This window comes from Stenella coeruleoalba, assembly GCF_951394435.1.
Source record: "Stenella coeruleoalba genome assembly, chromosome: 20".
Classification (NCBI taxonomy): domain Eukaryota; kingdom Metazoa; phylum Chordata; class Mammalia; order Artiodactyla; family Delphinidae; genus Stenella; species Stenella coeruleoalba.
The window spans coordinates 18,400,656-18,424,616 of record NC_137166.1 but is presented as its reverse complement, the minus strand read 5'-3'; the positions used below and the strand labels follow the sequence as shown (position 1 = coordinate 18,424,616).

Here is a 23,961-nt window from a genome sequence, read left to right as displayed (position 1 = left end):
TTTTCCTAGCTGAGCACATATGCATTCTTTATAGAAGAATATAGCATTTCCCTTTTGACTATAATAAAAGAAATACGTGATCACGGCAGAAAATATGGGTGATGCAGAAAAGGTCTTAGAAAAAAATGGAAATCTTGTCATCGTGACCAGGCACTTTATCATTTTCAAAAATTTCCTTTCTCTGTGTGTGGCCGCATGTGCATCTGTATGTTTTATGCAGTGACGTGGTTGGAGCTGTGCAATCTAAGTTGGGCAGGCTGGAAAGTAAGAGTTGGAGAAACTTATGTTTAGGGACATGTGAAGGGTTCAGGGAAGACTTCTGTTGGGGGGGATTTGTGCTGCCCTGGAAAGTTGGGTTTGCTTGCAGGTGGGAGTAGGGCAGGGAAAGCTCAGGCTTGCCTCCTGCACAATGAGGACATCCGCGTGGCTGTAGCGTTGGTTGTGTGTGTGTATGTGTGTATCCGGTGGAGGGTGTGGGAGGGGAGTAAGGCTGGGTAAAGTAAGGTGGTCCACATTTTGGAGGGCCTCAAATACCGTAAGAAAATATAGGCTGTGTTCTGCTAGCAGTAGGGATTTGAGACAGTTTTGAGCAGGAGAGTAACCTGCTGCTCACACTTAACATCTACTACAGTTACAGTCTCACTTTCCTCTAGAGAGCGCATACACTTCCTGTCCCAGTTCACAGATCATGGTTTTGTGAGGCAAGTCCCCTTCCTGGTTCCCTCTAGCATAGCACTGGCACCTGCCATCCTTACTAGGTAGTGCAGCCTCCTTGGGAGCCCCCTGCATCCCTCCTGTGCCTGGCATGTAATGGGAAGGCCCAGCTGCAAGTTAAACCCAGCGGAATTTCATCCTTTTATATTCATTTCCAAGACACACATTTGGAGAAGTATTTAAGTTACATAGATGAAGTCTTGTTTATTTATCAACTGAACCCAAATCAGCCCAATGAAGTATTTTGCCTGTATCAAATGGTAACAAAGGTACATTTTGTGTATTCAGGAAGAAATTCTGTAGTGTAGGCCTCTTTTAGTACAAGTCATAGGACCAGAATCAAGGCATATCTTGGGTTTTAGGATGTTATTTAATTTATTGCTCATTTTTACTTGGGTTTTGTCTCTAATTTTTAGGTTTTCAAACCTATGGCTGATGCTGCTGTAAAGATTGTGGAGAAAAATGGCTTCAGTGATAAGATTAAGATTATCAACAAGCATTCCACTGAGGTGACCATAGGGCCAGGTAAGATCAACACATCCTGTGTCAAAAGCTTTACTTGCTCTTGTAGGAGAGAGGAAAAGGTTTATTCCAGTTTGTGGAATAGATGTACCCAGGTAATCACAGAGACTGGGGCCTCTCCATGTGCTGATCTGAAGATAAGCACTTTGCTTTTCTGTTAGTTTATTTCTCTACTAGTTAAAACAAATCAGGAATGAGTAAACCAGAGCTAATCAAGTATAAGAGTGGTGATGCAAACAAATGAAACCTTTTGCTTAAGCAAGTTGGAATTCAAAATTTATCTGAATTTTGAGTTTTATCAGATAGAAGTAAAACTAAGTTGATAGTAGAAAGAGGTTTGCTTAGTTCCGATATCCTGTCTCAGTATCCAGTGTGAGAGATTTGCCTGTGTAGCTCGGTCTCTCCAGGTTTTCAGAATATTTTTTATAGTTTAGGAATTTGAATCAGACTTCTAACATTTCACATGCCACTGATACTGGAAGAGCACAGTGGACAAGAAGCTTCTAGGGGGACTTCCCTGGTGGTACAGTGGTTAAGAATCCACCTGCCAATGCAGCGGACACAGGTTCAAGCCCTGATCCAGGAAGATCCCACATGCCACGGAGCAACTAAACCCGTGCGCAACAACTACTGAGCCTGCGCTCTAGACCCCGCGAACCACAACTACTGAGCCCGTGAGCCAGTTACTGAGCCTGTGTGCAACAACTACTGAAGCCTGTGCACCTAGAGCCCGTGCTCCGCAACAAGTGAAGCCACTGCAATGAGAAGCCTGTGCACCGCAACGAAGAATAGCCCCCGCTTGCCACAACTAGAGAAAGCCCACAACTAGAGAAAGCCTGTGTGCTTTCTCCTATTGAGAAAGCTCCTCTAGCTCCCCCTATTGAGAACCCTTGTTCTAAGCAAGCTTTAGCCATACTAGTACAGTGTGACCTTTCTGGGGTCTCTGCTGAATGCCTGGGCACTGGCTAATCAGAACTAGAATGTTTCTTAGTCCTCTGAGCTCTGGCAGTTGTTCAGCTTATAGCTACATGGTCATCCTTTGCCCGGCCTTCTAGAGACTTAGCCTGTGTGTGTGTGAATATAGTCAGCAAGAGACATGAGGGGAACCCTCTGCAGATTTCTGAAGCCCTTTTTCTGTGTAACTTCCTGTCCGGCTCTCTCCCTGAAGTGTAGCCTCCTCCACTCCCTTGAACTCTTTGCTGTCTCCTTATTCAGCAAGACACTTTGCTTGGCTTCTCACTCTGTGTACCGAGTACCATGGTCTGGAAAGTGCCTGCTGGCTGGAAGCCAGGGCAGTAGTAGGGGTCACTTTGTTTCCCATTGTTCAACATCTAAAACCACTTGTTTCATATGTTTTGCAAGGTTTTCTAGTTGATTATGGTGGTGGATAAGTCTGATCCCAGTTACTCCATTTTGGCCCGAGATCTTGAGAGAGCGGAGACTCACCTGCCGAGCAGCCTTTGCCGTGTCACTCACTCTGTGCTCTGCCCTGTGCCTCCTCCAGGCTGTGTGTTGTTCACGCCAGCCCCCTCTTATGTTTCTTAATATTTTTCTATGTAGTGCTTATGACTGCAATAATGAAGTAATTATGTAATTATGTATTTAATGTCTGTATCCCCACACAGCTGAAGCATCCTGAGCTCATGGACTGTGTAGTCTTATTAATATTAATTCCATTCCATAACTTGGCACAGGGCCTGGCACATGAAAGAATTCAGTCATATTTGTTTAGTGAGTAGATTGTCAGCTTTGCTTGGTCCTTAACCCCTTGTAAGTGGGACTTTGTTTCTACTTCTTCAACTTGACAAGTGGCTTCCTCACTGCCCGGGCTGATGGTCTTTTCCCTGCTTTACAAACACTGCAGCTTTGGTACTTCTGCCATTGAGTCCTTCTGAAAACTCTCCCTTCCCAGGCATCAGTGACATCTCCCAGTCTTGGTTGTCCTTTGCAGCTTCCTTTTTGCTCCCAAATGCATATTTCCAAGCTTCTGTTCTGAGCCCTTTTAAAAAATGGCGTCTGAGTTTGTTGCCTATTCCCCAGAGATGGATTACATGCTGAGACGTGTAGCAGCCAACTTGGGGTGGCACTTATTCATTCATCCAGTCATTTGGTGAAGACTTCTGAGGCACCTGGGGTAACTGCCCCTCCTCTGGCTCCCCCTGCACCCTCTGTACCCTTATACATTAGTACTCAACAGGCTCTCAAAAAGTATTTGTTGAAATTCATTAGATCATAAAGCTTTATTTTTGAAGAAGATTTGGGCAATAAATCATTTTAAGTTACATAATTGGCTTAAAAATTATTCAGAAGGTAGAATTGGTAGGGCTTGGTGATTGATTAGATGTAGGGTGACAAAAAGGGAGGAATCAAGAATTTAGCTAACATTTGCTGACTGTTACTGGGTGCTCAGCATTGTTCTAGGCGCTGGGGTGCAGTGGTGAACAGGCCAGTCAGGGTTCCTGTTCTCCTGGAGCTGGTCAGTGATGCCCAGGTTTCAGGACTGTGTGACTGGTGATGCTGTTCATTGAGAAGAAATGTTGGACAGAGAAGCAGGTGTGTGCAAGTGGGGTGGTTGGCTTAGTATGGGACAGTGTATTTCAGTTGGAGTTTGGCATGATATCAGAGAGGATGGGCAGTGACCCAGGAGGGTGGTCTCTGTGCCAGGAGACAGAAGTTTCTTCTCAGCCTCCTTTCACGTTGTGCTGCCATTGAGGACACGTGTACTTCATAGGAACTGGATAGGTTTTACCTTTGTTATTTGAAACACCACCAGGTGAAGCAGATCTTGTAACCTACCACTCTTTTACAGATGAGGTGACTTATGGTCAGGACTGAGGGTTCAGGGCTAGAAAGTGGGATCCAGGCCCAGCTCTCTATGACTCAAGGCTCAAGCTCCCTCTACTGCGTCCTTCTTTGAACCTCTTAATGCTGCTCTTTTCTCGCTTCATCTGTGATACTTGTCTTCTGTGTAGGGAAGATGAGTGGGCTTTGTCAAATTGTAATTCATGAGCCATTAGGAGTGTTTACAGTTAATTCTCCATGATGAATACCCCTTCCAAAGTCAGTTTTATCTGGGCTCATTAAAAATTGTAATTGTAGAAGTAACATTACTTTACATTATATTATAGAGGTTTAAAAAATAGAGTTAACAGAAAGACCTTCCATAATCCTACTGTCCTTAAAAAACTGTTATTTGGGGGGTTCTTTGGTAGCAAGAAACTAACTTAATTAAGGGGGATTTAGTGTAAGGAACTGGGGTTTCTGAATCCTGGATCTCAGTTGTATCATTGCGTATCAGTGGAATCAGCCTCTCTCTTGCTTTAGTTTTCTCCCCCTCTCTGCAGCCTAGAAATATCTGAAGTACCAGCATTCAGTTTTGCTTTTCAAATAATTTTTGCTAATTTAATAGTTAATAGTTTAATTGTTTGTATCTAATTGCTAATAAGAATGAAAATTTTTTCATGTATTTGATTGATTTGCTTTCTGTTTTCAATTGTCTATTTGTATTTTTGCCTGGTTTTCTTCTTGGGTGTTTGTAGTTTTCTTATCAGTTTTACAAGTCCCTTGCATTATTAAACATACAGAAAAATTGATAAGAGTAGTATGGTGAACACCCATGTTCTCTTAACCAGGACTGAGGAGTCACTCGTTAGCATTTTGATGTATACGTGTTATGTCAATGTGGATTTTATTTTATTTTATTTTTTCTGAACCGTTGAAAAGTCAGTTGCAGACATGATGACACTTCTAAATACTTCAGCATATGTATGTGCTTTCAATTTTAGTGACCTATTAACCTTTTATCTTTTACATATTTGCTGTTAATATTTGTTCCAATCTGTTGCTTGCTTCTGACTCTTTCCTTTTGTTTCTCAGATGGTGACATGCCATGCCGTGCCAACATCCTGATCACGGAGCTGTTTGACACGGAACTGATTGGGGAGGGAGCACTGCCCTCCTACGAACACGCACACAGGCATCTCGTGCAGGTAGGGGACTGAGGGCCTCCTTCGGGCAAACTGCTGTGATCTCAGTTGACTCACACAGCTCTCATTGACACACCATGCTCTACATAGCCTGAGCCCTCAGTGCCTCTCTGTACACCTTAGGGCAACCTTTGATTCCTACGAGATTCTGACTGTCCTCAATTATGACTTCTGTGCCTCTTGAATGCCACGTCTTAGTAGGTTAGAGTCAAAAGACTAGAAACTATCTTCAAATTGAATTCAGCAAACATTCTTTTAATGTCACCTGTGTGTAAGGTGTTCTAGCATCCAGGGAGAAGTATAAGCCATTCTTCTTGCTTCTATATCCACACTAGTCAGCAGTGGTAAGGATTTGATGGGCCAGATGGAGAGGCAGGCAGAAGCACCACTGACATTTGGTTTAGGGCTGGTGGAAAAGGTCAAGGCTCAGGAAGGAGATGAGGGCATGTGTGGAGAGGGTGGAATTTGGAAAGGCACTGAGGAAAAGGAGAGATGTCCCAGGTGGAGGACCTGTTTGGTAGGTCAGTGGGAACACCAGCCTAAGGTGCTTGTAAGCTAATGTGGAGAATGGGGTGGAGGATAGAAGACCTTGAATGCCAGGCTGTTCCAGATGAAGGAGTTTGGGTGGTGGTAATCTTTGGCAGGTTTTTGTTTTTTTAATAAATTTGTTTGTTTGTTTTTATTTTTGGCTGTGTTGGGTCTTCGTTGCAGTGCACAGGCTTTTCTCTAGTTGCGGTGAGTGGGGGCTACTTTTCGTTGTGGTGCTCAGGCTTCTCATTGCGGTGGCTTCTCTTGTTGTGGAGCATGGGCTCTAGGCACGCAGGCTTCAGTAGTTGTGGCACACAGGCTCAGTAGTTGGGGCTTGCGGGCTCTTGAGCACAGGCTCAGTAGCTGTGGCCACAGGCTTAGCTGCTCCGCAGCATTTGGGATCTTCCCAGGCCAGGGCTTGAACCTGTGTCCCCTGCATTGGCAGGCAGATGCTTAACCACTGCACCACCAGGGAAGCTCCGACAGTTGTTTTGAGAAGGGAGAGATATGCTGAAAATTTTAGCTCAGAGATGTTGGTCTTGCTTTTTTATGAACATAAACTGGGAGGTGGAGACTCAGAGGCAAAGGCCGGCTGGGGAGGTGTGAGTGTTTGCTGCTTCTGCTGGCACCTGCCATGTGGGCACTGTTCACATGAGCCCGTAACTGTCTTGGCCCGGTATTCTTTTGAGGGGTACTTAGTACCCCTGGAGTGAGGAAGGGGGCTCCTTCCAAGGCATTTGGGGCCCGCGTCCACATTACTCATGAGGTCAGCATGTGATGGTGATCGTCCTCCAGCTCCCCATCCTGCGTGAGATGTCTTGTCTCCAAAATGCAAAATTCTTCCTAGTAACTTTGGTAGAAATTATTTCTATTTCTCCACATTAAAACCATCAATTAGATGAATCCCTGAAATAGAGAACAAGGATATTCAGAATTATGTTAATGTTGTTCAATTTGTCTTTCTCTAATTCATCTAGTAATTAAAAGGTGCACAGGCAGCCGTCCTCAGCTTCCTCTCCCAGCTGGCCCGTAGCAGCCAGGTGTGCACTGTCCACTCTAATCACTGTCCCCATCTGCCGAGCTTGAGTCTCAGCTTGAAGGAGCTATGGCCGCACACAGTCTCCATTACCCTGTCCCTTTTCCTGCCACATTGGAGGTCATGGAACTGGGGTGCTGGAGTGTCTGACAGTCCATGTGGTATTGCAGTGACCCAGGAATTGATCTCAGAAGACACATTTATTGGTGCCTTCATTTTGCAGAGCCTTTTCTGAGTACCAAGAATATGAGGGTGAGCTCCTGGGGAGGCAGGTAGGTGGGCAGGTGGTCACAGTACAGTTTGAGGTCCATGCTGATGGTGGTTGGTGGGGTGAGGTCCTGCCTCTCTGGTGGGAGAAGGCGGGGAGGTTGGGGAAGATGAAGCATGAGCTGAGTCAGTCTTGAGAGTGAGCAGGGTTTGGCCTGGCAGCTGGGGGGAGTCGCGGCAGAGGAGGTCAGCCTGCACAAAGATGTGAAGATGAGTCAGATTATGGGTGTGTGGGAGGCAGGGTAAGAGAGAAGGCTGAAGGGCTGGGCAGGGCCTGACCAAGAAGGGCCCCTGTGCTCCAGAAGGCAATATGGTAGCTCAGAAGGATTTTAAGCAGAGGATCAGTGTCAGATTTATGCAGGCAGGCATGTGGACAGCAGCTGGGGTGTAACACTAGAGGCAGGAAGACTAGTTAGAAGGTTGCTGGAGTTGTTCAGGTGCTGGGCTGAGGTAGGCCTTAGTCAAGGCCATAGCAGTGGAGCCCAGAGAGGTAGACTCGGGGATGGGGAAGGTGGTCAAGGACTTCTGTTACTTAGATGTGGAGGCATTGAGGATGATGCCAGGGTTTGAGGTGTAGGTGACTGGCTTGGATGGTGGTGCTTCCTGTTGACTGGGAGGAGGACCAGGCCTGGGAAGGTGGGGGAGAGGTGAAGGTGACTTGTTTGGTTTAGACAGACTTTGAGCTGAGGGTCAGCCAAGTAGAGAGGACCAGGAGGCATTTGGGTACATGTATTTGGTAAATGAAGATGGAGTGGTTGAGGTCAAATGGGAGAGTACATGCTGGGAGAAAAAGATGGTCCAGACCAGGTCTCTGGGGAATTCTCTCTGTAAGGGATGGGCAGGGGAAGCACAGCTTTGTGAAGGAGACAGAGAGGGAGAGCAGTGCTTCTCATCCAGAGCTGTGTCTGGAGACAGTTTTGATGTCACAACTGAGAGGTGCTGCTACTGTCATGTTGTGGGTAGAGGCCAGGGATGTTACCAAACATCCTACAATGCACAGAGCAGCCCCCACAGTAAAGGATCACCTGATCCAAAAGGTCACTGGTGATGAGGTAGATAAACCCTGTGCTTGTGCTTTCTGTGCAGTAGCAGCTGTGAGTGTTCTCTTCATGGCTGGGCCCCTAGTGCCTGGCATGTAGAGGGTGTTGGATGAATGAGGCAGGAGGGAAATCGGATGAGGGACTGCAGCCTAAGCCAAGTGAGGAGTGTGGTCGGCAGTGCCAGGTGAGGCCAGGAGGTCAGGTCAGTTGAGGATGGCCCCTTGTCCAATTAAGATAGAATTCACATACCACAGAGTTCTTCACCCTTTAAAGTTTCCAATTCAGTGGCTCTTAGTACATTCACAAAGTGTGTGGCAATCACCACTTTGTAATTCCTGATTGTCTGATTTTCTTTTTTATTATTTAAAAAAATGGAAAACCAAAAGTGTAATTTTCATTCAATAAATATCATTTGATCCTTAGGCAGTTTTGTTGCAGAAAGTAAAGTCCATGATTTTAGAATGATGGTAGCAATTCATCAACCAAGTAATCAGTTTTCACACAGTTTCAATAATTGCAGCAATTTCCTTGAACTGTCTAGAAATTCTGAAACTGTGGAATTGTCATTTCGAAGGACTTGTTCTTTACTTGGCCTGAATGATCTGCCACTTTGAGCATCACTGCAACATAAGGATACTTAAGTGATCTGCAGCTGTCTGAGCTCACAGCCATACCCAGCTTCCACTGAAAATCTATGAGCTGGTTGGTGACCTTGGCCTTAGCATCCAGCTGTGGCTCACTACACCCCTCCATAGCAGCGCCCTGGAATCCCACCACCCACTCAGGTGGAAGCTCCTGGGGCAAGGTTTATTTTTGAAATATTCAAGAGTGTCAGGTAGCTAGGAACTTACCTGACATAAGTCGTCTTAGGCATAATGTGTATTCTTTCTGAAGTCTGGTTTCTTCTGTTCCCAAGGGCATTGGCTGAAAACAATTCACTGTCCTAATAGTGATAAGGCATTAGATGTTACTAATCTATAATACTATACTAATAATACTATACTAATACTATACTAATATTTATTATATTATATATATATTATATATAAAATAATATATAATATTATATACATAATATAATATATATATTATGTATATAATATACTAATATAAATATTAGTATATTTATACTATACTAATATTTATAATATAATATAAATATTAGTATATTTATACCATACTAATATTTATACTATACTAATACTATACTAATATTTATAATTACTATACTAATATTTATTCCCTAATATTAGGGAATAAATCTCTTTTGCTCAATGGGAATTACTGTGGGTCAACGTAACTGGTTAATTTTTTGTTCTTTTGTTTTACTTTTTTAATATAAACTTAGAAAAATTGTGAGGCAGTGCCTCACAGAGCAACCGTCTACGCACAGCTGGTGGAGTCCAGGAGGATGTGGTCATGGAACAAGCTGTTTCCCATCCGTGTTCAGACCAGCCTTGGAGAGCAAGTCATTGTCCCCCCCTTGGAACTGGAGAGGTGTCCTGGCGCGCCCTCTGTTTATGACATTCAGCTGAACCAGGTGTCTCCTACTGACTTCACTGTCCTCAGCAACGTGCTGCCTATGTTCAGGTACCAAGGAGCCACCCAGGGTCATGGCGTTTGGAGACACTTGGTGAATTGCGGTCGTTGGCAGTTCTTTTTGAGTTCATTTTGACATCAGGAGTCCATTGCAAACAAGTCTCATTGCTGGTGAGGTCACCATAAATGCTTAAAGATGGAGTGTGTGAGCTTAAAATATGCTTCAGTTCCTGAATATTCTTCCACAGTGTGGACTTCAGCAAGCAAGTCAGTAGCTCAACAGCCTCCCATAGCAGGCAGTTTGAACCTCTGGCATCTGGCCAAGCTCAGGTGGTTCTCTCCTGGTGGGATATTGAAATGGACCCTGAGGGGAAGATCAAGTGCACCACGGCCCCCTTCTGGGCACACTCGGATCCAGAGGAACTCCAGGTAAGAGGCGGGAGCTGAGCACGTTTTTGTGGAAATCAGGAAACTTGTCCACTTTTTGTCCTGGGAAAGGAGCATGTTGAATCTTAGATTCCTAAGAATTTAGAGATAGAAGGGACTATGTTAGAATCAATGTCAAAGAAGAGTTTAAAAGAAAAAAAGGCAAGGCTAGCTGTAGTAAGATATAAGATAGACCTTTCAGGCCAAGTTCATGGTCAACACCAGTGGTCACAGTGAGCCATAGGGCAGCTTTGGTGTGCTGGCTCTCCCCTCGTCCTGGTACAGCCACTCTTAGACCTGCCCACCGAGTAATCCAGGGGTCCTCAGATTAGCTTGTGATAGAGAACTACAGCCTGTCTACAGCCGCATTTTCTGTGACCTCAAAATCTACCTTCTTCAGCTCAATGGAAAGTGGGGAGGATGTGAACTACAGAAAAGGAAATACATATTATATTCCTTTTTCTTTAAAAATATTTTTCTTAATTTTATTTATTTATTTATTTATTTTTCAGCTGCATTGGGTCTTCGTTGCTGTGCACGGGCTTTCTCTAGTTGAGGCGAGCAGGGGCTACTGTTTATTGCAGTGCACTGGCTTCTCACTGCAGTGGCTTCTCTTGTTGCAGAGCACGGGCTCTAGGTGCGCGGGCTTCAGTAGTTGTGGCTCTCAGGCTCTAGGGCGCGGGCTCAGTAGCTGTGGCGCATGGGCTTGGTTGCTCCATGGCACTTGGGATCTTCCCGGACCAGGACTCGAACCCGTGTCCCCTGCATTGGCAGGTGGATTCTTAACCACTGTGCCATCAGGGAAGTCCAAGAACCATGCAGATTTAAACAGTGAAATACTGTTTTTCGTGTATTAGTGAATAAAGTTCAGAGTTTGCATGCTGTTGGTGGAGCCGTGGGGCAGTGCAGGAGGGTGATCACCAGAGCGTTGTGGAGTGCAGCAAGGCCCACAGTCGGTCAGGATGGGACATGACGCCCCTTCTAGGCATTTAGGCTCTGGATGGAGCTGCATACGTGTAGAATGATGTGTGTGCCAGGATACTCACTGCAGCCCTGATTAAATAGAAAAGACTGGAACAACCTAGAGGCCACCAGCAGGGACTGGCCAAGTCCATTTTCCTGCATCCACGCAGAGGGTGAGGTGGCTGTCTCTGCACTGATGTGGAACAGTCTCAAGGACAGATCAAGCGAAACAACGAGAGGCACAGAACAGTGTGTGCTGTGCCAGCGTTGGCGTTATTAAAAATAAGAATATATGTGTTTATCAGCCTTTATGTGTGGTGCATGTATGCAAGGGTATCTTGGGAAGAATTCACAGAAATTGGTAAAAATGGTTGCTTCTGGGAAGGGAGCTGGAGGTTAGGGGTGGAAAGGAAACTTATTTTTCACTCCATGACCCTTTTATATCTTTTGAGTTTTCTCTCATGTGCATGTATTATCTACCCCTCTGTACACAAACACAAGGGAAGAAAGTGGGAAAGATGCTTCAGGACCAAGGAATCAAATGTTCCCTCCACCTGGGAGGCCTTGGGCACTGTCCTCTGTGTGTTCTGACTTCCTGTTCCCACTTACTGGGCACTGGCTTGGCTTTGATTGCTCAGCTGCTGGTTCTGGGTGTATACATGGTGACTTCAGGGAAGGCCTTAGCATCTCATCCTGCTCCCTGAGTTACTGCTTAGGCCAAAGGGTCATGACTGCTGTGCGATTTCGGTCAGTCCTCCTGGGCCCTTGAGCTGCCCCGGCTCCACTCTGCATAGCCTCAGTCCTCCGTAGGCTGAGAGCGTGTGTGGGGTGTGGGGTGTGGGGTGTGTGTGTGTGGTGTGTGATCTGTGTGGGGAGGGGGGCGTGTGTGGTGTGTGTGTGGTGGGGTGTGGTGTGGGGGGGAGGTCAGAATTCTCCAACAGAATTGAGGTTGGCACTGGGCTGCTTTCTTCCCCTCTAGGAGTGTGGTAATTGCAAAATTAGCATAAGAATTTCATTAAAATGTAAATACTTCTCATTTGTATATCTTCAAAGTGCTTCTATGTGTATTTTCTCCTTGAATCCTCATATAAGACATGCTGGGTAACCACACAAAGCTGGGCCGATGAGGGGAGCAGGGCCTCAGGTGTAGGCAGCCTTGGTGGGTGCTTGTCCCCAGGTGTCCTGACTGTGGGGCTTGTGTCCTTCCTCTACCAGTGGTGACTTTTGGACTGTTTCGAATTTGAAGAGCTGCTAATGAATCTCCCTCATGACTTCATTAAACTGCTTTTGATCAGCCTCAGACAGTGGATTCTGGCTATCATAGCTCTTTAGCATTAGGACCTGAGAGGCTGGTGTGTGGGAGGGACATGGTGACAGGGAAGCACTGTGGGAGACCGGGAGGGGTCAGGGAGGCACAGTAAAGAATGAATAACAGGTTTTAGAGGATCTTTTTTTCCTCCTTGTTAGTGTTTATTTTTTCCAGAATGTATCTGGTTAGATTTTAATTTTCTAGCTTTTACATTCAAATAGACATCTTAGATAGATGGGAATGTTATTCACCTGTCTTTAAGTTCAAGATCAGGTAGGATAGAATGTGTTGACTGAAAAAAAAAAACAACACAGTGTGAGAGTTGTGACTTAACTTTATTTGAAGTCAGATGAGGACTGTAGCCTGGGAGACAGCCTCTCAGCTCTGAGGAGCTACTCTGAAGAGGTGTGGGTGGGGGCAGGAGGTCAGTATAGGTATGATTTTAATGGAGGGGAGATACTTGCAATCAAGTACACATTTTGGCAGAAGGTTCCTTCTAGTCACGATCACACACACACACACGCGCGCGCGCGGCAGAGGCTGGAGTCCCCTCCCCTGAGCCCACCTTGAAGACCACTGCCCTAGGCCACATTCTATCCTTCTGAAGCCAGCAGTGTTCCAGCAAGATTTTGAACCTTTAGCCTCTCTGACTTGAGGATTTTCTTCTTTATCTCTTTGGCCATAGTAGCTATCTATAGTCCACACAGTGGTTTCCCTGCAAATTGATTTTTGAATTGGGTTTTGGCCCCCGGATTAGATGCATTGCTCTTGTTGCAGCTTGGTGATAGCTGATTCTCTTCCTGTTTCAGTGGCGGGACCACTGGATGCAGTGTGTGTACTTCCTGCCAGAAGAGGAGCCTGTTGTCCAGGGCTCAGCCCTCTGCCTGGTAGCCCACCACGACGACTACTGTGTGTGGTACAGCCTCCAGAGGACCAGGTGTGCCCCAAGCCTCATCGGGTGGGACATTAGGCTTGTGACACTGTGCCTTTATATAAATTCCCTGTACAGACCCTGTAGAGGTTTGAGTGGGCACATTTGTATCTGAACAGAATAAGAGCGAAAGTTTGTGACTGGGTATTTCAATGCCTGTTTGTGTGTACTCTGAAGAGGCTGCCCCAGTGGCAGGACCCCCATTTGGAGCAGATATATATGAGAAGCCTTGAATTGGAGGGCCCTCCGACCTCTAACGCCCACTCCACAGCCAGTGCCTAGACTCATGCCCCCTAGAGGACCATGCGTGTGTCCCCTCTCCATCTCGATTTCCCTGGGGCAGGTCCCTGTGCCGTGCCTTCATGCTCGCTGGTGCCTAGCAGGTCATCACCCTGTGTCTGTTCATTTCCTGGCCCAGCCCCGAAAAGGATGGGAGAGCCCACCCAGCACGCCCTGTGTGTGACTGCCAGGCTCACCTGCTCTGGAACCGGCCTCGGTTTGGAGAGATCAATGATCAGAACAGAACTGATCAATACGTCCAGGCCCTGAGGATGGTAAGTGTCCAGCCCCTTAGGTGGTTGTAGGCCAGGAGAGGTTTGTCCCATGGACCCAATTGAGCTCATTGCTCACTTATGATTAGCTGGTTTTGTTTTCTGTGCTCCCTTCTCTGTCCATGAGTGGCTTCAGCTGGCTCCTTCTGGGCGGGCATTTGGGCAGAGGCCAGGGAGCTTGTTTCTGGACTACTTGAGGGCTTGTTCTCTGCTCTTCTATGGGAGCCTCTCCCTGGCCCCTGCCTTACCTCTGGACACTTTGCCTTTATGGTCACCAGCAATTCCTTTGCGTGATCCTTGTGGATTCAGCCACCCCATTATTCCTCTCATCTCCTACTTCCTTTCTAAAATTTTCTAGAATGTAAATTTTGTCATGTAACTCTCCTGAAAGACCTTTGCTCCCTGCTACCTGTAGAAGGGGTCTCTCAGCCTGGGGACCACACACAAGGTTTGGACGGGGGTCTCTGGACCCCTTGGAGTCATATGCAGAAAAATATATGTGCACGTATGCATATGCTTGCATTTTTGGGGGGAGGGAGGGTCCCAACCATCCTAAGTTTCTCTCAGAGGAGTCTGTTGACCTATAAAGGCATTCCTGCTTTGGGGAGTCATTTGACATGCCTACAGCTTTCTGTGCTGTGACCAGGTAGGGAAGAGGCCTGTGGTTGTGGATTGGGAGGTTGCCTCTGATAAACAGGGCAGCCCTTCAGCTGGGCCTTCTAGGATGGCTTGAGGACAGTCTTTCCTGATGGTGGGGAGAGGTGAGGGAGGTGGCTGTGTTGGAGTGGGGGGCTGGTTACCACCTGGGCCTGGGAGGCAGGTGTGACTGGTGTTAGGGCATAGGAAGATCCAGCCGGGCTGTGTAGGGGATGGAGTGAGAAGGAAATCAAGATTGAGTAATCACAGAGTGAGTTAGGGGGTCAGATGGGAAATGTTCCTGTCAGTTTGTCAACAGGAATTTCTTGACATTGTAAGAAAATCTGTGCTGAGGTTGTTCTTTTCTGCAGGTGCTTAAGCCGGACAGTGTCTGCCTGTGCATCAGTGATGGCAGTCTGCTCTCCATACTGGCCCATCACCTTGGGGCAGAGCAGGTACTGGACATGTGCCTTCTATCAGGTTCCTGACGGCCGCTCTTGAGTTTGGGTGCCATGTGGTCTGGGTACATGGTTTTGTGACTAAAGCTCTTTCAAGTGCAGCTGCCACATATGTGGCAGGCGTGCTTGTGTTGGTGGCTAAGGGGTTGTTGCCTCGTGTGCGGGCAGGGGTCAGGCTATAGCTGTTGCCCCATCGCCACAGCTCCCGAGTCTGAGTCTGCCACCTCGCTAGGCTCAGCGCAGAATGTTGTACTGTCCCAGGGGGATAATGAGCACAGGTAGAGTTAGTTAGATGTTGTCCTCTGCCTTGGAGTTGCATTTTAATCTTTGTTTTCTTTCTCTGTTAAGTGCACCTCCTACAACTAATAGCATGGTATCCTCTTCAGGTATTTACGATAGAGAATTCAGCAGCTTCTCATAGACTGATGAAAAAAGTAAGTGATAATTGTTGTTACTGAAATAATGAGGGGACCTGTGGGGCCTGCCTTCCTGAGTCTGGGATTGATCGCTTTGAAGCAGTGCTGGTACCAAGGGAACTGGGAGAAGTAGGAGCTGCCAGTGAAGTTCTGTGACTCCTGAGTCGAGAGCTGGCCTGGAAGTCTTCTGGGGCTGTCGTTGAATAGCAGTGAGCGTTTAGACTCTACTGTGTTTGTTGTGGCTGAAGATGTTTAGGCTTCTCTCCTCACTTCACATAAAATGAAAAAAACTAAAGTCTTTGTGGTGATAGAAATGAATTTGAGATTTGTTTCTGGGGCACCAGCGCCCACGGAGTCACTGCTCACAAACTGACCTGACTGGTTGGTTCTGTGACAGTGTTTCTCCTCCTGGCCTGTGATTCCCTCTCTGAAGGATAACCTACCTCCACCAGAACTACAAGCCTACAGCTAAGTCTTGCCAATGTGCCTGCAAGAGAAATTTCTTTTGCTCTTATGACATTTTGCTCCTGATCTCATCTGAGGTCTGTAGGAGGCCTTTGGATGGGAGAAGTTCTGCAAAGCAGCTGAAAGTGGTGCTCCAGAACTGTTTGGCCAGAGAACTGCACACAGATAAAGGAACTGAGATGTTCTTTTTCTGGACAAAAACAATAGTTTTGTTTTCTCTCTAAGATCTTCAAGGCTAACCACTTGGAAGATAAAATTAATATAATAGAGAAACGGCCTGAATTATTAACACCTGCAGACTTGGAGGGTAAAAAGGTAAGTAGTGAGTGCTCTGCGTTTGCTCTGGACAGCACGGCTCTGAGACAACCTGACTGCCCCCTTCTCCGGACCTCACTGTGTGTCCCCCAGTCACTCACCAGCTAAGGACTCGCCGCTGTTGAGGGTGTGGTGAGGTTTGCAGAGATGCCTGCTGAGCAAATACTTGCACAGCTCTCAAGTGGCTCATGGCTGCTCCTTCAGCAACGGCAGACGAGCTCTGCTAAGAGCGACTTCGGCACATCGTGTCCCCTCCCTTTTCCCTTCACAGCACTGCTGTGCACGCTTCCGCCTCCCATCTGTTCCTCAGTCCCCCGTGTGCCTCCGAAACTGCTCCCGGCCCTCAGTAACCTTAGCTACTAGACACGGTCTCCTTGTCGCTTCATCTCGCTGGCCTCCTGCACCCTCACAACAGGGGCCTCTCCCTCCTCAACATACTTCTCTTTAGGCCCTTAAGAGGCTGCCTTTCCAGGGTTTCCTCTTCTCTTTCTGGCTGCTCCTTCTCAGCCCTTCATCGGTCTCTCTTCCTTCACTTGATCCTTCCCTGCAGGTGTCCTTGGTGCTCTCTTCTTGTCTGTCCTCTCCTCTTCCGTTGCATCTCCTCTCAAGACCATCACATCCCTTCCCATGTGGGAATCGTGGGTGTCCAAGCCGGGTCTTCAAATCTCACATATCCCACAGGCCCTTCAAGCTGGAACCTGTCATCTTTCTTGCCAACATTTTTTTTAACCCCTTTATTGAGATATAATTGACATACCATAAAATTAACCCATTCCAAGTGTACAATTTGAAGATTTTTTAGTAAATATAGAGAATTATATAACTGTCACACTGTCTGGTTTTAGAACTTCCATCACCTAGCCCCTAGCCCCAGGCAGCCGCTGATGTGGTTTCTCTCTCTGTAACTTTGCCTTTTCTTGGCATTTCGTGTGAGTGGAATAATACAATATGTGGTCTTTTGTGTCGGGCTTATTTCACTGTTCATGGCTGAAAGGTTCATCCGTGTTGTAGAATGTGTCAGTATTTTGTTCCTTTTCAATGCTGAGTAGTGTTCCAGTGTATGACTGTGTGATATTTGGTTTACCCATTCACTTGTTGGTGGACATTTGGATTGTTTCCAGTTTTTGACTATTATGAATAATGCTACTGTGAGCATGGGTATGTTAAGTCTTTGTGAGGGTTTGTGTTTTCGGTTCCCTTAGATACCTAGGCTTGGAATTGCTGGGTTGTGTGATATTTTTGTTTAACTTTTTTTTTTTTTTTTTTTTTTGCTGTGCCATATGGCTTGTGGGATATTAGTTCCCTGACCAGGGATTGAACCTGGGCCCTCAGCAGTGAAAGTGCCGAGTCCTAACCACTGGACCGCAGTGGAATTCACTGTTTAACTTTTAAATAAACTATTAAACTGTTATCCAAAGCGGGTATACCATTTTATATCCCAACCAGTAATGTATGAGGGTTCCAGTTTCTCCATATCTTTACCAACACTTCGTATTGTCTCTTTTTTTTTTTTTTTTTTTTTTTGCGGTACGTGGGCCTCTCACTGTTGTGGCCTCTCCCGTTGTGGAGCACAGGCTCAGCGGCCATGGCTCACGGGCCTAGCTTCCCCGCGGCATGTGGGATCTTCCCGGACCAGGGCACGAACCCGTGTCCCCTGCATCAGCAGGCGGACTCTCAACCACTGCGCCACCAGGGAAGCCCTCTTTTTTTTTTTTTTTTTTTTTTTAGTATAGCCACTTTAGTGGGTGTGTGGTGATGTCTCGTAGTTTTGAGTTGTGTTTGCCTAATAATGTTGAACACCTTTTCATGTGCTTCTAAGCTATTCTATATCTTGTTTAGTGAAATATCTATTTAAGCCTTTTGCCTGTTTTCCTCCCATGCCTTTTTTTTAAGAACAGCTTTCTTTCTGAGATATGGTTCATGCAGCAAAGAAATTTAAAGTGTACGGTTCAGTGATTTAGTATATTCATAAGATTATGCAGCCATCACCACAATCAATTTTAGAACATTTTCATCACCCAGAAAGAAACTCCTTGCCCATTAGCAGTCACTCCCTATTTATCCCCAGCCTCCCAGCCCTAGGCAGCCACTAGCCTGTTTTCCTTCTGTATGGATGTGCCAGTTCTGGACATTTCATATAAATGGAATCATGCTACGTATAGTCCTTCGTAGGTGGCTTCTTTCAGAGTTCATTCATGTTACAGCATATATCAATACTTCATTTATTTTTGCTGCTGAATAATACTCCACTGTATGGCTGTACCACATTTTATTTGTCCATACTGATGGACGTTTATTTATCCATATTGATGGACAGTTTATGGACATTTGGGTGGTTTCTCCTTTTTGGCTACCATGAAGGATGCTGCTCTGATCATTCGTGTACAAGTTGCTCTTTCTTTCCCTTATAGATGAGGATTAAAAAGATATTTAGAGAATTCCCTGGCGGTCCAATGGTTAGGACTCCGCGCTTCCACTGCAGGGGGCATGAGTTCAGTCCCTGATTGGGGAACTAAGATCCCACAAGCCGCACGGCACGGCCAAAAAAAAAAGAGAAAGAAAGAAAATTTAAATTCTGAAAGCCATTGATATGGTGCACTGGCTAGACTCCAGGTCACTGTTGAGTAGAAGTGGTGAGAGTGGGCATTCTTGCCTCAGTGTTGGGGGAGCAGGGAATACACAGGGCTAACCCCTTTCTGTTTTCGTTGTTTCCTTCTGCATCTCTGTCATCTCAACTAGGAACCCATGTGTCATCTTGGACTGGCCCTGTCCTTGATGCCTGTCTGCTTGGGCCCAGCCCTGGGTGGTCTGGCTCCTCAGCATCTGCTGTCTGGTTCTCCTCCCTTTGACACAGACTCCCCACTCCTTGCCTGGACTATAGCAGTGCTCGCCCAAGTCATGTCCTGTCCCCAGCTCCACCTGCAGGTAGCCTCCCTACTTCCTACATACTTTGGGGATCTTTCTTTTTTTTTTTTTTTTGGCCACACTGTGTGGCTTGTGGGATCTCTCAGTTCCCCAGTCAGGGATTGAACGCAGGCCACAGCAGTGAAAGCCCAGAATCCTAACCACTAGGCCACCAGGGAACTCCTGAGGGATCTTTCTAAAGCACATTCCTTCTCATACTAAACCCTGATTAAAGCTTTTCGTGATCCCCTCTTGCCTCCAGGGCAGAGTCCAGTCCCCTTTACCTGTCATCAGCTGCCTTTGGTGACCTGGCTTCTCTCCACCTCTGTGGCCTCACCCTTTCTTTACCGTCCTACCCCACCTGCTCGTCTGACAAGCTCCCAAAAGGGCCTTTCTCTATTTCACACCCCTGCTTTTGCTTCTGCCCATCCCTCTGCCTGTAATCCCTACTCCTTTGCTTTTCTGTCTCCTGTTCATGCATTTATTCATCTAATCAGCAAACCTTCACTGACCATCTGCTCTGGGCCAGGTGCTGTGCTGGGAATACTGTGCTGCCACTTCTCTGTCCCTACTTCTGTGGTCTCCGAGCCTGGTGAAGGAGACAGACTAGCGCTGATAATAAATTGTCATAATAAGACTTTGAGTAGGGTTTACAGGATGCCATCCTGGAAGCTCTTCCCTATGCTCTTACCTCTAGAGTCTCTCCACGAGCCCCTTCCTTGCTTCTGTCAGAGCTTACTGCACTCTCTGAGGACGGCCCCCAGCCTTGTCTGCTGCCCCTTCCACTCTGCACTCCTGAGGGCAGGGCTCATGTCTGTTTCTCATCTTTGTATCCTCAAGGGCAGATGCAGACCTTGATATGCTTGTTGACTGACTGACTGACCAAGTGGGTGAGTGAATGAATGAACGAATGTGCCTGTGAAACTTGTAACCTGTCCTTTACTCCTCAGCCGAATCCTTCTGACGCCCTGGTCCTGCTTCTTGCTCTGATTGCCAGGTTTCTCTCCTCCTGGGTGAGCCGTTCTTCACCACCAGCCTGCTTCCGTGGCACAACCTGTACTTCTGGTATGTACGGACTGCTGTGGACAGGCACCTGGCGCCTGGCGCTGTGGTGATGCCCCAGGCTGCCTCGCTGCACATGATGGTCGTGGAGTTCAGGGTAGGCCACCCAGAAGTTTTCGGGCGGGGGATGGGGGGAACCTTGTTTTCTTGTAAAGACTTTGGATGCAGATGGAGCAACTAGGGTCTTAATAGTTTGGGCCTCTGTTTTTCTGTGTCATCACACTGCAGGACTGAATAGAAGAGGCTTGCCTTTGTAAAAATGAAGTAATTTGGCACATGAAATGGAAATGGCTGTGTGTTGTCATTTTACAATTATGGCTTATCAGAATAATTTTAAAATATAAATTAAGAGTTTCAGAAGATAAGCTGTTCAGCTTGCTCTGCTCTCATTAAGAGCTGAGGCTCCAATTCTGTTACCATACCTCACACACAGCCCGCGCCACGCTGAGCCGAGAGGCCTGGCCCCCCCTTCCTGTTAATAAAGTGACTGTTCTGGCAAAAAAAAAAAGAGAGCCGAGGCTCCCGTTGTTAAAAGCATTTTGAGATGGGCGAGTCAGCTTCTTCATGCGAGAAAAATTGAAAACCTTCATTTTAATTTTCTCATCAAAGCAGAACCACAGTCACAAAGTCATTTTGGGAAAGACATTTTTTATTAAAAGGATTTTGAAATGCTTTTAACCTGAAATGTAGCGTGAATGTCATTTGATATTTCTTTGATAAGAACGGCTTTATCCATTGGTAGCTTAGTGGTTCCATCACTTAATTTTCTGGGCATTTCTTTTGTGTTTTTTATTCACTTGATCAGGTTCCATGTAAATTCTGGTTTTCATGGCCAAAGAGGGAATGTGGAGAATGACACTGTTCCTAGGCATATGTCCAAGAGACAGAGAATGCAACGTTGACTGGCCAGAGTGCACCTCTGGTCCCCTCCAGGGATCCTGTCCTCACGCTCTCTTTATAGGCGTAGAGCCTCGAGAACTGGTTGATAGAGCTCTTCCCAATGAACCGGTGTTCAGGATGGACAAGGAGGGAGAGACACTATCCTGGTAGCTCTGGCCAATTGTCCCTCATAGGAGAGGGCTTGGGATCATGGGGGGCTTTACAGGTTTGAGGAACCATCCTGGGTCTTTGGTGTCTCTGGGCCCATTCAACTGTGGGCATTTCTTCCACGCCTGCGGGAGCAGCAAGATGTGCCTCAGGTTTGGAGCTGGGGCAGCCCCCCAGCCTGACCTCACTTACCCTTCCTGCTTTTGTCACCACACTTCCGTGTGCCTGGGTGGGCGTGGACATCTCTGTGCTGTCCCACAGAGCCCTTGGTGTGCCTGCCCACCTGCCCCCATTGGGTGAGTGCGGATGTTGGTGTGCCCTGGCTGGGTGGGTGTCAGTAAGGCTGTGCCTTCCTTACAGGACCTGTGGAGGATCCGGAGCCCCTGTGGTGACTGTGAAGGCTTCAATGTGCACATCATGGATGATATGATTAAGGTAGGCAGGGCCACAGCTCCCACCCACAGTGTCCCACCCACCCACTCCACATGGCCACAGGCTTCTGATGGGGACGTGTGGCTTCCATGGAGGGACCTGGGTTGGGCAGTGCAGGCAGCATGCAGAGAGCTCCTCTGTTGGGGGCAGCGAGGGCAGGTGTATCCATTCTACTTGGTTCACCATGAGCATGAACCTGAGAGCCATTGGGTCTCCAAGTCTGGCTGGTATTAGGCCATTCTAGCCCCTGGGCTGTAACCCCTGAATCAGAATTTTGGGTTGGGGCCTGTCCACCACCAGGCCACTGGAACCATTCCTGCCAGTGTCAGCAGCTTGTTCTCTTTTCGGACGGTCTCTCTAGAAGGCAATTTTGGCAACCTTCTGAGCCAGCTATTTTCATTTTGGGGACTCCATTCCAGGGGAAAGTGCTAGAGCATGGAGGGGGGTGGGATTTGCAAGGAAGGTCCTGCAGGGTTATTTGTACATCAGTAGGGGTTCGAGTCAGCCACCAGGGTCTCCATCTCCCAGAACCCAGAGCAGTCATGAAAGTGCCAGCGATATTTGGACCAGCCAGGATGGATGTGAAGAGTCATGAGCCCCATTAGAAGGGCAGGGCAGGGAGCACCATCCCATTTTTATGTATTAAGAAAATTCACACGTGTAATAACTATAAATGGAAAGTAACCTTTAAAAATTGTGTACAATATTAATTTTTTTAAAATAATATAAATTTATTTATTTATTTTTGGCTGTGTTGGGTCTTCGTTGCTGCACACGGGCTTTCTCTAGTTGTGGCGAGCGGGGGCGACTCTTCGTTGCAGTGCACGGGCTTCTCGTTGCGGTCGCTTCTCTTATTGCGGAGCACAGGCTCTAGGCGCGTGGGCTTCAGTAGTTGTGGCATGTGGGCTCAGTAGTTGTGGCGCGCGGGCTCTAGAATGCAGGCTCAGTAGTTGTGGCGCACAGGCTTAGTTGCTCTGCGGCCTGTGGGATCTTCCCAGACCAGGGCTTGAACCCATGTCCCCTGCGTTGGCAGGCTGATTCTTAACCAATGTGCCACCAGGGAAGTTGCCCCAGTTTCTTTTTAATTAGAAAAAAATTTGCACATGCAGAGAAAAAGGCGTGGAGCAGTGGACACCAAAATGTTAGTTGTGTGATTAGGAAGTGGTTAATATTTTCCTCATTTTGCTTATCTTTCTGTTTACAGTTTTTCTACAGTGATTGTGGATTACTTGTGTAAACATATTTTAAGTAAATAAATCCAGTGGACATTTTCAGTTTCCATCTTACCTGCCTCTCCACAGCATACCACTGACTGTTCAATTCTTCTAGAAACCACTGCACACCCGGGCTCCCCCTGGCCACTTCTCAGGCTCCTTCCTGGATTCCTCCCCTCTTCTCATCCCCTAATGTGTCCTGTGTTCTAGGTCTCCCCCAGTCCCCTGCCCAGACCCCCATAGCTGTCCCCATCTTCTCTCTTTGCTGGCCAGTGTCTGCATCTCTCCTGAGCTCAGACCAAATAGCTAAGAGCTGTGGATTCTCCACCGAGATGACTTCAAGCATTGTGACCTGATGCTTCCAGAATCCATCTTCTCTTTCCCCTCCCTGAGCCTGGCCCCTTCCAGTGCTCCTGTCCTAGACCTGCTGCCGCTTCATACCTGCCTGCTGGGCTCAGGGCCCCAGCAACCTCCCAGACAAGTCTTCACCTTCCCTTGCAGTTGGTTGTTGGGTTCCATAACCATCAGGTCCTTTGTGAGCCAGTTTTCTTCCCCCGCTGCTGCTGGTCTGGTCTGGGGCACTTTGATCTCTCGTTGTCTGACCATGCACCCTCCTGCCTCTCCCAGTCAGCCTTCCTCCGCAGGGAGCCCAGGTGAATCTGTAGATCCGAAGTCTGGCCCTGTCTGTCTCCTGCAGGAAAACCCTGTAAGGCTCCCTGAGCCCTTACTCCCACCCCAGCAGTCACCCCGCACTGTTCGGCCCGCTCTGCACTGCTCTTCACCCTTTCCCTGCTGGGCTTTGTCCACTCTCCTCTTTGCTGCCAACTTCTGTGTAACCTTCAAGAGGCAGCCTAGAGATCACCCGTCCGGGCAGCTCTCCTGCCCAGCCCTGTTCTCAGCTGGTCAGTGTCCCCCAGGCACTGTGTTCGCTTGTCTTCCAGTTGTCTCCATCTAGACTGGGAGCCTTGTATGGGGGTGATCTGGCAGCTGTAGTGCTCAGAAAGGGTCACTGAATGGGCAAGTGTCCAAATGACAGGTATTTTCATCAATAGACAGTTGGTCTTCAAGGTAGCTCGTGAGATGCGCAGTGTCATCCAGTTTTATATTTTATTTTATTTATTTTATTGTATTTTACTTTATTTATTTTGGCTGGGTTGGGTCTTCGTTGCTGCACGTGGGCTTTCTCTAGCTGCGGTGAGC

At 47.2% G+C, this 23,961-nt stretch overlaps 2 protein-coding genes across 6 annotated transcripts in view; one reads left to right on the top strand and one right to left on the bottom strand.

Annotated features, from left to right (window-relative positions):
- The window catches only part of PRMT7 (protein arginine methyltransferase 7), a 49,694-nt gene that overhangs the window by 23,297 nt on the left and 2,436 nt on the right, over window positions 1-23,961 (top strand). For all 5 annotated transcript variants that reach the window (XM_079908564.1, XM_079908565.1, XM_079908566.1 and 2 more), the window contains exons 5-15: window positions 1,131-1,239; window positions 5,113-5,225; window positions 9,442-9,683; window positions 9,881-10,061; window positions 13,140-13,267; window positions 13,680-13,815; window positions 14,820-14,903; window positions 15,293-15,340; window positions 16,013-16,102; window positions 20,004-20,165; window positions 21,476-21,550. In XM_079908564.1, the coding sequence (XP_079764690.1) occupies window positions 1,131-1,239; window positions 5,113-5,225; window positions 9,442-9,683; window positions 9,881-10,061; window positions 13,140-13,267; window positions 13,680-13,815; window positions 14,820-14,903; window positions 15,293-15,340; window positions 16,013-16,102; window positions 20,004-20,165; window positions 21,476-21,550 (1,368 nt within the window). The remainder of the gene's footprint in view (window positions 1-1,130; window positions 1,240-5,112; window positions 5,226-9,441; window positions 9,684-9,880; window positions 10,062-13,139; window positions 13,268-13,679; window positions 13,816-14,819; window positions 14,904-15,292; window positions 15,341-16,012; window positions 16,103-20,003; window positions 20,166-21,475; window positions 21,551-23,961) is intronic.
- On the bottom strand, window positions 8,440-8,867 carry LOC307178961 (COMM domain-containing protein 6-like). The gene has a single exon (XM_079907652.1). The coding sequence runs from the start codon at window positions 8,844-8,846 to the stop codon at window positions 8,631-8,633; it is 216 nt and encodes a 71-aa protein (XP_079763778.1). The 5' UTR covers window positions 8,847-8,867; the 3' UTR covers window positions 8,440-8,630.

Excerpts from the sequence above, each read along its gene's own strand:
- LOC307178961 (XM_079907652.1), bottom strand. The coding sequence starts at position 8,846 with ATGGAGGGGTGTAGTGAGCCACAGCTGGATGCTAAGGCCAAGGTCACC.